Source organism: Physella acuta, unplaced genomic scaffold (genome assembly GCF_028476545.2).
Source record: "Physella acuta isolate Inbredline_101_S28 unplaced genomic scaffold, ASM2847654v3 ptg001111l, whole genome shotgun sequence".
Taxonomy (NCBI): domain Eukaryota; kingdom Metazoa; phylum Mollusca; class Gastropoda; family Physidae; genus Physella; species Physella acuta.
In genome coordinates, this window is record NW_026732628.1 from 152615 (window position 1) to 167871 (window position 15257).

Below are 15257 nucleotides of genomic sequence, written 5' to 3' on the forward strand. Positions count from 1 at the left end.
AATTGCGTTTGTGTTGAGGTTGTATTTTTCATATTGTATGTGGCCAGCTATTAACTCTTTTGTTAAATAAACTAATAGTATTTACAAAATTAAGTCTCAAACTTGAATGCAGGTTAAATTAATGTATGTGGCATGTGGTTAAATAAACTAACAGTATTTACTAAAATAAGTCTCGAGTTTGAATGCAGGTTAAATTAATGTATGTGGCATGTGGTTAAATAAACTAACAGTATTTTCTAAAATAAGTCTCGAGTTTGAATGCGGGTTAAAGTCAGTAGAACGTTCCAGAGTTCGCCCAGCTCTGATGTGTACCTGACTCACATTATGGAAAGCAAAGACGGCTGGGCATAGTGCTGACCACACTATCCCTTTAGGTGCTGAAGTCTCTGAAAAATGAACTCTACTTCATGTTCTTGGACACGAAAAGAAGATGGTGATGATTTACATAAAGACTAAGAACAAATGACCATATTTCATTTGATGAGACTAAACCTATGTAATTGACCATATTATCTATCTACCCTTCCCTAGGTCAGTGCAACCGTGGTGAAACCCACGGTGGTTAAATCTTATCCTTAACCTTAGTCTAAATAAAAACACAAACCACTAAAAATAAAACAAAAAAACTTTAACAATTTACAGAATTTATTGCATGAAATAAAATGGAACAAAAAAAAAACAAACATTAAGTCAAATTCAAAACATCCTAATGCAACACTAAACAATCACTAAACTAACAAAACACAACATTCAGTACCTCGGAGTCTAGGCTCTGAACACACAGGCAACCATCCTTACCAGTACTGCCACCGAAACGCCATCTAATATCCGCACCAAACATCAAATAAAACAATCCATACAAATCAAGCCAAGTTGCACAAACAACTACACTGGAAGAAACATAAGAAAATGCATGGAAAAATATATATACATCAATATATACATATGTTTAAATACTACTGACTACTACTAAAGATATCTAAAGCCTCGAGTAAAATACTAATCCCTTCTACTACCACTAATCCTAAAATACTAAATCAATTCTCAAAACCACAATAAATCACTGTTTAACCAAGAAATTAGCCAATTAAAAATAATTCACTGCTTTAGAATTTAGATTACAAGGCTATTTTTTTAATAATAAGGAATAAAAAATTATATAATAACTAGCCAAAATTACATTACATTGAAACTAAGATACCAAAATGTAACAATTGCAGCTCATGTACACATGCAGCTGACAATAGGATGCTATTTCCTTTTACAGTCAGAATACAATTTCTTTTTAGAGTATTTATAATAATTGACGAGGTATACTCTTTGACAAAAGAACCTTTTTATAATACAAATATTTATTAACTATGGCTCACTATTGGAAGTTATGTGCAGAGAAAAATTATAAGAAATGTAATAATAATTTGCAATAGATATTAATTGTTTATGTTAAAAAATGATTTTAAATTGGTTTTAAGTCATGATGAATTTCTTTGGCTATATAAAGTAAAATTATAAGAATATATTTCCTTACCAACATCACATTTCTGTCTTACATATAGAAAGAATTTTTTGAGTATTTAAATTTGAGAAAATCGTTTGTGTAAAACATCATTTAGACTACAACTTCTAGAAAACCTTTAATGACATATACCACTTTCATATAGCTGGTCTCATAAATGAACTTTTTCATGTTCACTTAATTGAGAACGTTGAAAAAACCATGTACGGCCAAAAATAGTTTTTTATGTGTAGTTAAACTATTCTGAGTAAATCATTTAGGGTTAACATCAAATTCATTTGGATTTTTTCCCAAATGAACAAAATTGTCTTAATAAATCACACTTACAAGCAAACTTTATAGGACAAACATCACATTCATATGTGGCGTTTCATCTGAATGAATATTTTTTTGTGTTCTTAAATTAGAATATTGAGAAAACATTTTATTAAACATCACATTCATGAGGTTAATCTCCTGAATGAACCTTTTTATGTGTTCTTAAATGTGAACTATTTGAAAATCTTTTCAGACAAACATCACATTCATATGGCTTATCTCCAGAATGAACAATTTTATGTCGAAAGAGATACTTCATATCCACAAATGTTTTATGACAAACATAACATTCATGTGACCTTTTTAATGAATGAACTTTTTAATGCTGTAATAGATTATTCTTATTTGCAAAGATTTTAGGTCAAACATCACAATTATACACCTGTTCTCCTGAATGAATCTTTTTATGTTTACCTAAGTTAGATTTTCGAGTAAACCTTTTATGACAAACATCACATTCATACGGCTTATCTCCAGAATGAACATTTTTATGTTTTTTTAAATCAGAATTTCTAGAAAACCTTTTATGACAAACATCACATTCATGTGGTTTATCTGCAGAATGAAATTTTTTATGTTTTTTTAAATCAGAATTTCTAGAAAACCTTTTATGACAAACATCACATTCATGTGGTTTATCTGCAGAATGAATAATTTTATGTCGTAATAGATCTTTCTTCTCCACAAAGATTTTATGACAAACACCACATTCATGTTGTCTTTCTCCTGAATGAATCTTTTTTATATTTTTTTAAGTTAGAACTACAAAAAAATCTTCTATGACAAACATCACATTCATATGGCTTATCTCCAGAATGAACATATTTGTGTTTACTGAAACCAGAACTTTGAGAAAACCTTTTATGACAAACATCACAATTATATACCTTTTCTCCTGAATGCTTCTTTTTATGTGTACTTAAGTTAGACCTTTGAGAAAACTTCTTATGACAAACATCACATTCATATGGCTTATCTCCAGAATGAACATTTTTGTGATATGATAAATTTATCTTCTGACTAAACTTTTTATGACAAACATCACATTCATATGGCTTATCTCCAGAATGAACTTTTTTATGTTCTCTTAAATGATAACTAGATGAAAATCTTTTCAGACAAACATCACATTCATGTGGTTTATCTCCTAAATGAATCTTTTTATGTTTTCTTAAATCAGAACTTTCTGAAAACCTTTTATGACAAACATCACAATTATATGCCTTTTCTCCTGAATGCTTCTTTTTATGTGTACTTAAGTTAGACCTTTGAGAAAACTTCTTATGACAAACATCACATTCATATGGCTTATCTCCAGAATGAACATTTTTGTGATATGATAAATTTATCTTCTGACTAAACTTTTTATGACAAACATCACATTCATATGGCTTATCTCCAGAATGAACTTTTTTATGTTCTCTTAAATGATAACTATATGAAAATCTTTTCAGACAAACATCACATTCATGTGGTTTATCTCCTAAATGAATCTTTTTATCTTTTCTTAAATCAGAACTTTCTGAAAACCTTTTATGACAAACATCACATTCATGTGGCTTATCTCCTGAATGCACTTTTTTATATTTTTCTAAATAAGAATTTGTAGAAAATCTTTTATGACAAACATCACATTTATGTGGCCTTTTTCCTATATGAATCATAATATGTTGATTTAAGTTAGAACTTTGAGAAAACCTTTTATGACAAACATCACATTCATACGGCTTAACTCCAGAATGAACATATTTGTGTTTACTTAAACCAGAACTATGAGAAAACCTTTTATGACAAACATCACAATTATATGGCTTTTCTCCTGTATGAATATTTTTATGTTGATTTAAGTTAGAACTTTGAGAAAACCTTTTAAGACAAACCTCACACTTATATGGCTTATCTTCAGAATGAACATTGTTATGCATATTACTTTCAGAACTTTGAGAAAATGTTGGATTATAATAAATAATTTTATTTCCGTTGTCCCCAGACAATTGTAGATTTTCTTCAAGTCCATTTTCTTGTTTATCCTCAAAAAATAAAAATTCTGTTGTGAAATCTTGTTTTAAATTTTCAGAAGATGATAATTCTGGCTTTAAATTTTCAGATGGTGAAAATACTGCTGATGCAGCTGGTTTCTTATTACTTTTTCCAATTGAAAATGTAATTTCAGGTTTAACATCTTGAGAAGTATTAAATGACATGTTAGGTTTTACATCCTGAACATTAAAAAATGATAATTCTGGTTTTATGTCATTAGAAGAAGAAAATTCTGAATTAAAATCAGGTTTAACATCTTGAGAAGTTTTAAATGACATGTTAGGTTTTATATCCTGGAAATTAATCAATGTCAATAATTCTGTTTTGATGCCAGCAGAAGAAGAAAAATCTGGTGTAACATCAGGTTTAACATCTTGAGTGGTTTTAAATGTCATGTCAGGTTTTATATTCTGAGAATTATAAAATGACAATAATTCTGTATTGATGCCAGCAGAAGATGAAAATATGGTCGATAGATCTGGTTTCAAATCTCCAGAAGATGAAAACTCTGTCAATTCATTTGACTGTATATCTACAGTAGATGAAACTGCAGCTAACACATCTGTTTCCACCTCCATGCTGGACAGCTTCTTAGATATGAACTGATGATTAAAAAAAATGTAAATGTTAAACTGGTGGTTAAATAATCAAAACAACTTATTACTAATAACATGGCAAAATTTGTAACACATGCCAGACTTTTGTCAGTCTGATTACTAATGATTACTTAGATGTAATTTTAAAATAGACAACCAGTAATGCAAAGCAATCAGGACTGCAGATTAATATCTTAAGCTACCAAAAAATAGAAATACTAAGATATTAACAATAACAAAAAATCAAAACTTGATTTGCTTTAGTTAGTCTTTAAATGTTTGTAATAAGTGCTTAATCTTTTACAAATATGTAATAAAAGTTTTAAAATTAATTTTAACTACATTTCTAAACGGTCATAAATAACTTAATAAACACTTGCTTTCTTCAGGTAGCTTGGCACTAATGTTTTTTTTAGTTTTGTGACAATATTTGTACACAATAGGACTTGTAAGTTCTTGTTCTCTCTCACTTAAATTCAAGTCCTGTTAGCCGGGGTGAGATGAAATTTTTTTAACTAAATCAATTGTTGTGATCGGGATTTATATTGATAACAAAAAAACATGGCAGTTTCAAGATTTAAAAATCATACGGCTTCCTTAATGCAACAATTGTAAAAACTTTCAATGCTATTTTATTCGTATGGCTGGGAACTAATATATGTGCATGTATAAAGTTTTGTGTATATGGATTTATTAATTTGTTTACAGGTAGTGCAATGAAGGCTAGGGGACGTTATTGTTACTCTACTCATCTGGTTTAGCCTTTGTAAACTATGGAAAGAACACAACACTAATGGTGTCCTCTTCCAGTTTTAGAATATAAGGAAATGAGCTTTTTCATTAAAATTTGATTTAGATCTAGATTTTATAAATTTACTTATCAAGACCTACACTATGAAATGTATACAATTTTCCCTGTCAAACTAAAAGAGGTTACCAAAACCACATGATGTTTACATCCGCCACCATGTTGATGCCCTAGCTTAGCACTGGTCTTCTCTATGTATTTTATAAAGCTAGTCCCTAAGTTTATTTTAAAAACCAGCCACCCGCAGAACAGCAACAATATTTGAAGAAACTTAAATTATTCAGGAACCTTTTTTTTTTTGCTTTTTGTCCAGCTGATAGACAATATGAATATAATAAATAACTGACAAAAATGTAAACATCTATCTGAATCTATCCAATCAAAAGTGAAAGCCACAACTCCAGAGAGTCAGCCTCAAGAATACCCAAGATTCTAGAATTTAGATTTAGCTATATACCATATACTAGTTCATTTTAAATACGCAAAAATGCATTTAACGTGACTTAACAGATGGACTTGTGATTATTTATGAAGATATTGGAAGCCTAGGGCTAGTAGTTGTGGCCAAAGTAAGATTATTCTTTATTATTTAGATCTAGTAATATTTAGATTGCTAGCATATTTAATTTATTATATTCTAGTGCCCAGTAATACACTTGTAAGCTGTCACACTGTTAAAGTGTTAGATACTCAGTAGATAGATCTAGATGATTAACTCAAGTCACACTACATTAACTATGAAACACCATTTACTTGATGAACACTGTTAAAACTTAAATTTTAAAGCATGACTTAAGATCACACAATTTCTTAAATTTTGCCTTGTCCTCTGAATTTACTGGATTATATTTAATAATAGGCCTAAATATGTGTCTTTTTAAATTATTCATACCCAGTTAACTTACAGCAGACATCAATAATTTTAATTGCTTGAATTCTATTTATAATTATAGCCACAGCAGGGTAATTAGTAAGCCTACTTGATTTTTTTTGCAGGTCTGGGTATTCACTGAAAGCATTATAAAAGCCTTTGTGTTGAGCCATGGATTTTGAGTGACCAAGGTGGAATGATTATTGCCACCTGCTCCAATTGTATGGACGGAAATGCAAAACTTTTTCTAATGTAGTAAAATTATCAATAAAAAAAAACAGAATAAATGAATTGATTTTATTTGTTTTATTTTTATATTTAAAAATTTACAAACTGAACCTTAAAAAAGTTGAATGGCAACAACAAAAGAAGCATATCTTAATGAACTAGATAAAATTAATTTTAAAAAATAACACTTTGTGCAGGTCAGTGCATTTTAAAATTCAAATTAATGTTCATGTTGACAGCTAATATCTAATGGGTAAGTGTTGAGGGTCTGATTACTGCTGCATTGAATATTTTTTATTACCTACATCCATATCCAAGATAAGATATGAATAGTGGGTTTACCTGGCTTAGTTGAATAGCAGAAATATTACAACTAGAACATACTACATTTTACAATAATGTGCTTACTTGTAATATTGACTGACTAGATCTAGTAGTACTACTAATATGTGATCATGCTAAAGGCACTTTTAGTAGCCTAATTACTAGATCTGGCAACCCTACCCGCACATAAATAGAAGCTATTTATAGTTAACCTAGTTATAAAAAGCTTTGATTGGTTGGTTTTATTCATCTCATCCGGGACCTAGTGCTTTTCATAGGGGGGAACTAGCATGGCCTACGACGTCATACCTCGAAACTTGAAAATTTAAAAACTCGTCTTCCAGAAGGAGGGAAACAAAAGAATTTGACCTGGATATATTTAGAAATGGACATGTTTACAGCAGATATTGGTAGTTTCGTATAAAACATCCAAACAAATATTATAAAAAGCGATAAACAGGAATGTGATCCCACCGAGGTTTTGATCTCAAGCGGAACTTTACTCTAATACTAATTAAAAAAATATAGGCCAAGACTAGGCTAAAGTAGGCCTAGCTATTTTAAATTTAATTAGATTAATTAAATCTATGTCAGAGTATTTCTGTATATCTGCTAGACTCTAGCCCAATGTTAATAGAACCAGTCATTTACCCAATACATTAATTTTGATTGCTATCACTAAATTATTTAGTAAATACAATTATTTAATTGTATAGTTTATTAATATTAGACTATAATTACTTAATTATTAATTAGAACCTAGAGTATATTGATAGTAAGAATACTTCACCAGTAATAGTTTATTTAAAGTTAGACTCATAGGCCCAAGCCTGATTAATTAATTAAATTAAAATTTTATTATTACTTTTTGTCTCTTAGTATTTGTGAAGCCAAATATATTTTAAATTTTATAATAAATCTAGTAGGCTTAATACATTATAAAAAATTTTCTGAGTTAATTTAATAGGCCTAATTAAAATGTTTATAATTTGCTAAAACATCACACCACCTCTATAAATATTCGCCAAAAGTTGATAGTGTTTACACTCTCATAGCTGTCGATCTCTTTCCCATTGGTGTAATATAATTTTTTGCAGTGGAATTAAGAAATTATTTAGAATTTCCAGTACGAGTACAACAGCCTTTCACACAGCAGATCACCTTTTTTAATTTTTGGATAACAACCTCTCTATACAAATTACTTTAAAAAACAACATAATGACAATTGAACAGCCAAGTTTTTAAGGGAACAATTTAAGTCTCTTAATCAGTGTGTGCATATAATATGTGTCGACTAAAAATGTATATAATTTGGTTTTAATTTTTCTTATAGGTATTGGTAGCCATGTTATTTTAAATGTGTATAATTTTTTAGCTTTTTCTTTACTCTGTCACTAATATCGTTCAACAAATAGTAAGTAGTTGGAAGTGGTATGTAATTACTAGTTAACTAGCTAAGAGAAGAGTTATGATGACTAGGCCTACTATTTATTAATATTATGAGATCTTCTCATCTAACTTTCTCCGAAGTGACTACTCAGAAGAAGATTTTTCTCCCCAATGTCTCCACTTAGTCGGCAAAAGATAGCTCTGCACATGCGCAGTGACCTATGGCAAGGGTTAGGATTAGGGTTAGTGTCTCACTTAACGGTTGGAAGTGGTATGTAGTTAATAGTTTTTATTACTAAATCTAGAATTTACCCAAAGTTCAAATTAAACACGACTATTGAATGATAGACATCCATATTTAATCTATTAGGCACTAATTTTGAAGGTTTTAGTTCGTTTTAAACTAAATTACTTAATTTAATATTCATTGACACTCACTGCCATGCCCAACACATCTATCCATGACAACTCTTCTTACGCTTGAAGCTAAAAAAAACCACAAATCAGGTTAGACTTTTTAAGTGGCCATGTACCCAGAGTTCCCCACTAGTGATCATCAAATAGCGGTCACATGGTTTAAAAAAATAAATAAATTTGGTTGTCATTCAAAAGCCATCGTTTATATAAAAGTGGTTAGCTATATTTGATTTCTTTTTACATAGACTGATAAACCTATTAGTTCTACAGACTTCATTTCATTTTTGTACTTTTCAGGTTGATATTAAAAACGAAGTGTCTACTCGGAAGAAGATTTTTCTCCCCAACGTCTCCACTTAATCGGCAAAAGATAGCTCTGCGCATGCGCAGTGACCTATGGCTAGGGTTAAAATGAGGGTTAGGGAAAGGATTAGGGCTAGGGTTAGGGTTAAGGATAGGATTAGGGTTGGTGTTAGGGTTCTGCGGTTGTAAACACACGCATGCGCAGTACCATCGAAAACATCGCCGCTAAGGCAAGTCGTAGGTTCTCTCCATTGCGCATGCGTATCTTATTCCAGCTAGAATCGGCCTATTTAAAAAGTAGTATGTTTAATGAAACCAACTTTTAAATTTAGCCTTCATTCTCCAACGCAAATTTTGAAATGCTTTTCTGGCATATATAGCCTTGCCACCTATAGTTTGTTGTTATAGTGTGAAAACCTCGCCAATTTGCTCGTGGTAAACATTTTTAAAAGTAATTCGTAAAATGTCTCTGGAGTTTGGCCAAAATTTCGTCGGAAATCATGCGTCCGGTCCAGACGCCATATTGTTGTTAGCAACCGACCACGCCTCCAACTTAGCGAGAAGCACTAGTAATTAATAATTAACTAGCTAAGAGAAGAGTTATGATGACTATTAAAAATATTATATATTAATATTAGATTATTAGGCCCTATTATTATGAGATCTTCTCATCTAACTTTCTCAGCCATCGGCATAATTTTACCCCACTACGTCAGTGTGTTTTTATTATTACTTACTACTCAATCAATCAGTCCGTCAAAACTAAAATCCTTCACCTTTTCCGGAATCGGCGTTTAGATTATAAAATGGCGTCCTATGAGGTTTTTAATTTGGTCATTTGTACGGGCAATGGTTTGTTTCGACCGTTGATTTTTTTTATACAATTCTATTTTTACATCAAAGTGAAGATGTTAAAACATTATTTACAAACAAAAAAGCACCTGCTTTAGTTTATTTTGACTTTGAGCACAAGCTATATAAGAGTGATTTTCCAAGAAATCAGAATTATTCGCCCCGTAAATACATGGGCAGTTTCGATACAAATCTATCCGATTACGATACGATCTTTATTTATAAGTATCTTGTACTTCATGAGAACGAAATGATTAGATATTTTATATGTCCGCCCAAAACACGGTGGCCACGAAACCGCGAGACAGAGACTTCACGAATTGAAAAGCCTATCTAAACTAAGGCTAAAGTAAAAGTAGATCTAGATCTATAAATATAAAATAAATGTTTGTAAAAAAAGAAGTTTGATCTTTCTGCATAATCTGAAATGACCAGAAATGAGTCCCAATCTCTACTTAACTACTTAGGCCTAACTCAAACTTAATAGAGTCCTTTCATATGACGTCACGTCCGTTCGTGATACCTACGCCCGCCGCCACAGTGGTGTACACCAGACGTAAACACAATCAGCTGTTCGCCAGCGCTGGACGTGTTCACCAGCGCTGGACGCGTTCACTGTATGTAAAGAACCGCACCCGCGGAAAAGGAAAAATACGTTAAAAAACTTGAACTCTTAGGAATTGAAGATCCTTATACTGTTATTGACAGTTTCGTATAAATAAATATGTGGACAAAATTTCTAAATAAAAATACTGTTAGTAATACTGTTTGCGTTTAGAGTTAAAGTAGCCGAATCTGATCAAATGCAGTTCTCGATACTTTGTTTCAGGTAAGGACAGTAAAATAATAAACTTCATTTTAATTATAAAAGATAACTATTAATAAAACAAATATGCTCGACCTTCACAAATACAAATAGTAAAAGACAAAGTCAAAAGTAATAATAAGAATAATAAGATCTAATAGTAGGCCTAATACCTGGCTCCGCTGGGTAGACATAGAATCTAGAATCTACTTCTTTACTTAAATTTAATAACTTTAGATCTACATTCGATTCAAAATACACCCATAATAAATCAAAAGTAGTCATAATAGGCCTAATAAAGCATTTAATTGTCTCTAAGATCTAAAATCTCGCTCTATTATCTAATCATTTTTTTAGCAAACGAAATTTTCTGAAATTGAAATGGATTGTATGACTAGACTTAGATCTAGAATCTGCTACTTAAATTAAATTGTAAAAACTTTATACAAGCATGTAGTTGATATTATTGTAGTAGAAGGCTTTAATAAATTACTAAGGCCTACCTACTTTGTTGTCTTTTTACAGCAATATGTATCTGATACTGGACTGAGTTTAATTAAATTCAAATTCATATCTAGTAATTGGTCTACTAAGTTTTTGTAGCCTAGTAGTACAATCTAGATAATACCAGCCAACAACAAATAACCACATTATTATTATTTGGTTAATGATTAGGCTAATTTTTTTAAAAAATCCACTGTTTATAAAAGAAACAAATCAAGCTAGAAACATAAGTGAGATGGTTTAGAATAATAACAATGGACCCAGTCTACAATTGATACAATTGCAGGTCTACATAGGGCCTACAGTCTAGTAGTTTACAGTAGGCACCTAGTGTAGCTAGTATACTAGTGTGTAGCTGTCCAGAGTTAAGATTCTTAATGCCTTACGTGCTTTCCCCTGATAAGCCATGTGTGCTATAAATGACATAACATGACACCGAGGTGAGAAGTGTTGAGGGGAGAGCAGTGGGACTTTCCCCTTTGTTCCCCCTGCTGGGCCCTGAGGGTCAAAATTATATAAGAAATACTATCTCTGTGGGGCTGGGTATCACGGAGGTGAGACATTTTCAGGGGAGGGCAGGGCAGACTCCTCTTAGGTTTTATTGTGGGCTAGATACAGGTGGGGGCAGCCATCATGAGGGTTGAACGTCAGTATTAATGTGTCTGATCACTTCCCTGTTGGATTATAAGGTCTTAAATTGTATAACATGCTACCCAGATTGGTTATTACCCATGGATTATATTAGTCGTTGTTGTAGTGTGGGTTTTGTAGGAGTTAAGTTGTCTCACGTTTGCTACAGTAGATAACGTATAATATATTACTGCATTTGATCAGCTTCGTCTACTTAAACTCTAAACGCAAACGGTATTACTAACAGTATTTTTATTTAGAAATTTCGGCCACATATTTATATTATCCACGAAACTGTCAATAACTGTATAAGGATCTTCAATTCCTAAGAGTTCAAGTTTTTTAACATATTTTTCCTTTTCCGCGGGTGCCGTTCTTTACACACAGTGAACGCGTCCAGCGCTGGTGAACAGCTGATTGTGTTTACGTCTGATGTACACCACTGTGGCGGCGGGCGTAGGTATCACGTGATTTAGGTCACGTGTTTGCAAGGACTCTATTAATAACTAACTACTAGATATAGATTCTTAGTTACTTAGTATTTCTTAGATTCTAACTACTTTACTTTATTTATTAGTTATTAATATTATTAGAGTATTAGTAGGCTACTAGATCTAGATCTACTACTCTACTCACCTAGATCTAGATCTAGATCTATCTAAATCTCTAGATTTCTAGATCTACTAATAAATTATAATTCTAGAATCTAGATCCAGTGGCGTAGGCAGGGGGGGGGTTAGGGGGGGTTATAACCCCCCCATGGACCCCCAAAATGACTACTTTTTTACGTTAAGCTATAGCTATTGACTTGTGTCAATATTATTTAGGGCTTAAACACTAAACACTTAAGCCTGGCAGCCTCTAGAACAACAATGTATATCATTGTGATGAGAATTGCCTGTAGAATTTAGTTATGAATTTTATTATCGCGCTAAAGTAAAGTATAATAATCTGGAACGCAGTAGGCCAAGGGAAAGTTGGCCAAGGTTAGATCAGTTAAGGAGTGTCGAAAGGGAGGGGTGGGCTACGTGGGTAGGCCTTTGTTGTCTAATATGATTGTAGTGCAATCGGAAAGCGTCTAGAAATGAAAAACAAACAAAGGAATTGATTATTATTCGCATTGAGGTTCTATAATGTGTATGTTTTTACTACTTCAAACCATTTGAAATTCATTTCACTTAATTTTTAAAAAGATAAGTAAACTGAAAATGATAAAGATGGCAGAGGGAGGAGTAGGCAGGGGTGAGGGGAGGGGGGGGGGGGGTAGAACCTTCAAAATGACAATCCTTTACGTTAAGTTACAGCTATTGACGACGATGGACTTGTGTCGCTATCATTCAGTGCTTAAACAACAAACACTCAGGGTCGCAATAGTCGAAGGGAAAGCTGAACAAGGTTATCAGTTAAGGGGTGTAAAAGGGGGTGAGGGTGGGATGAATATTGGTACGTATCAATTATAAAATACTACCGGATGCACATCTGGCAGGAAGGCGTGGGCTTGACCCACAATTGTTGACACAAAACTTTGTGTTGGTAGGCTATATAAAAAAAACTGCGTATTTGGTTAAATATAGATGTAAAGCCAGGAACCTACAGTAGTCAATTTAGACAGAATAGAAGACCAATAATAATTTGCTTTCTTCTTCGTATAGTCGTGTTTTAATGTGTATCTTTTAACTACTTCAAGCAATTTAAATTCATTTTAATGATGGCGGAAGGAAAAAGGAAATTAAAAACTACTTTATTAACTGATTTCTTTACAAAGAAAAGTAAAACTGAAAATGATAAAAATGAAGATGGTACTATTGCTTTTCAAAGTACATTACATCAAGAAATTTCCATAAATTCAGCACCTTCGACTGTTTCTTACGCAAATGATATCGGCAATTTTATCAAAGGAGTTATAACAGACGATACACGGTTGTATTTATTAGAAAACATCTGGCGTCCTGATGAACTTTTAAAATTTCCAGCAAGCGGACAAAGAAATTTAAAGTTTCAATATTTGTGGCTACTTAGGTGGAACTGGTTGACTTATTCCAAATTACTTGATGGCGCATTTTGCAAATATTGTGTTTTGATTAGTTTGAATTATCGTGGTGTAGGTAGTCAGCCTATGGATAAGCTATCAAAAATTTCATTTTCAAACTGGAAAAAGGCAACAGACAAGTTTAATGAGCACCAGCAATGTGAGTATCATAAAAGAGCAATTTTACTTTCCCAAAATCGTAAATCGGTGATGGAGAAAAAAAAATTAACTTATTAAAATCTCCTTAAATTTATCATAAGTCAACAAATTCAAGAAAATCGTTTAAGATTAGCGCCCATAATAGAATCTCTAATATTTTGCGGCCGACAAGGAAATTTTTAGTTGGAGAAAACTGCTGAAAATGATGGAAATTTGATTTTTATAATTTTTTTACGATAGTGTACATGTGTTACTTGTTACAAAACAATAGCTAATACTAAGATAAGTTAGTCGGTGGCACCCACGAGTTTCTATTGTCACCAGCCACCAATACTTTACACGCACGCACTTACACATGCATATGTACACACACACACACACATATATATATATATATATATATATATATATATATATATATATATATATATATATATATATATATATATATATAAAATGCTGGACAAAATTTGAACCCCCCCCATGAGACGATCCTGGCTACGCCACTGTCTAGATCTATCTAGTTCTAGAAAATCTAGATTCTAGGGCAATATCTAGTGCTAGGGAGGCTTACTGGTAATCTATCATTTTAGATACGTAAAATCGCACGCGACTAGTAATGTGAAAAACAGGTGACTACTTAAATTTTACCAAGTAACTACTTGGAAGAAGATTTTTCTCCCCAACGTCTCCACTTGGTCGGCAAAAGATAGCTCTGCGCATGCGCAGTGACCTAGGGTTAGGGCTAGAATGAGGGTACGTAAAATCGCCCGCCACTAGTAATGTGAAAACAGGTGAGTCCTTAAATTTTAATAGTTCTTTCATATTTTGGGGAGGATTTATGTTTTGAAAAATACAAAAATGTTTTCTTGTTTCATTTATGTATCTGTTTTTAAACAATTGAATCAAAACTATTCAGTATTAGCAGCCTAAATGAAAACTATCGATGTTCCCAACAGATGCAACCATGCTCATTTACTATAGCAGCCATCTTGTTTATTTTTTCTTATCATAAACTTATAGTGCAAAATTCAGGGGAAGCCACTCTAACTTTTAGACGGGCGCTTTTTATATAGCAAATCCTGCTCGCAAACACTGCTGTTTAACGTTAATTTCTTGCCTATATTGATATATTTTGCCATTGATTTAGGATTATTATTCATTTCATTTATCACCAGTTTTTCACATTACTAGTGGCGGCGATTTTACGTACCTAAAACGATAGATAACCCACAATATACTTCTATTAAAGCCTTGACAATGAGGTAACTTTTTCGTACATTACTAGCCGGGGGCAATTTTACGTAACTTAAATGATAGATTATCGGCCTACTACTAGATTTTGTACATCTAGAACTAGATCTAGTACTTCTAGTGGACGTCCTACGAGTAGGAACCTTTTTTTTATTAAATTTACTATACTATAGGCCTGCTATTTACTATTTATTTACAAACTTACTAAATAGTA

The 15257-nt window shown here is 32.1% G+C and overlaps 1 protein-coding gene across 1 annotated transcript; it reads right to left on the reverse strand.

The window, feature by feature from the left end:
- Nucleotides 1-633: 633 nt before the first annotated feature.
- On the reverse strand, nucleotides 634-7815 carry LOC131955850 (zinc finger protein 271-like). The gene is given in 3 exon segments (XM_059320135.1): nucleotides 634-2546; nucleotides 2548-4476; nucleotides 7711-7815. Coding segments are annotated over 2 exon segments (2256 nt in total). The 5' UTR covers nucleotides 4453-4476; nucleotides 7711-7815; the 3' UTR covers nucleotides 634-2195.
- Nucleotides 7816-15257: the final 7442 nt, after the last annotated feature.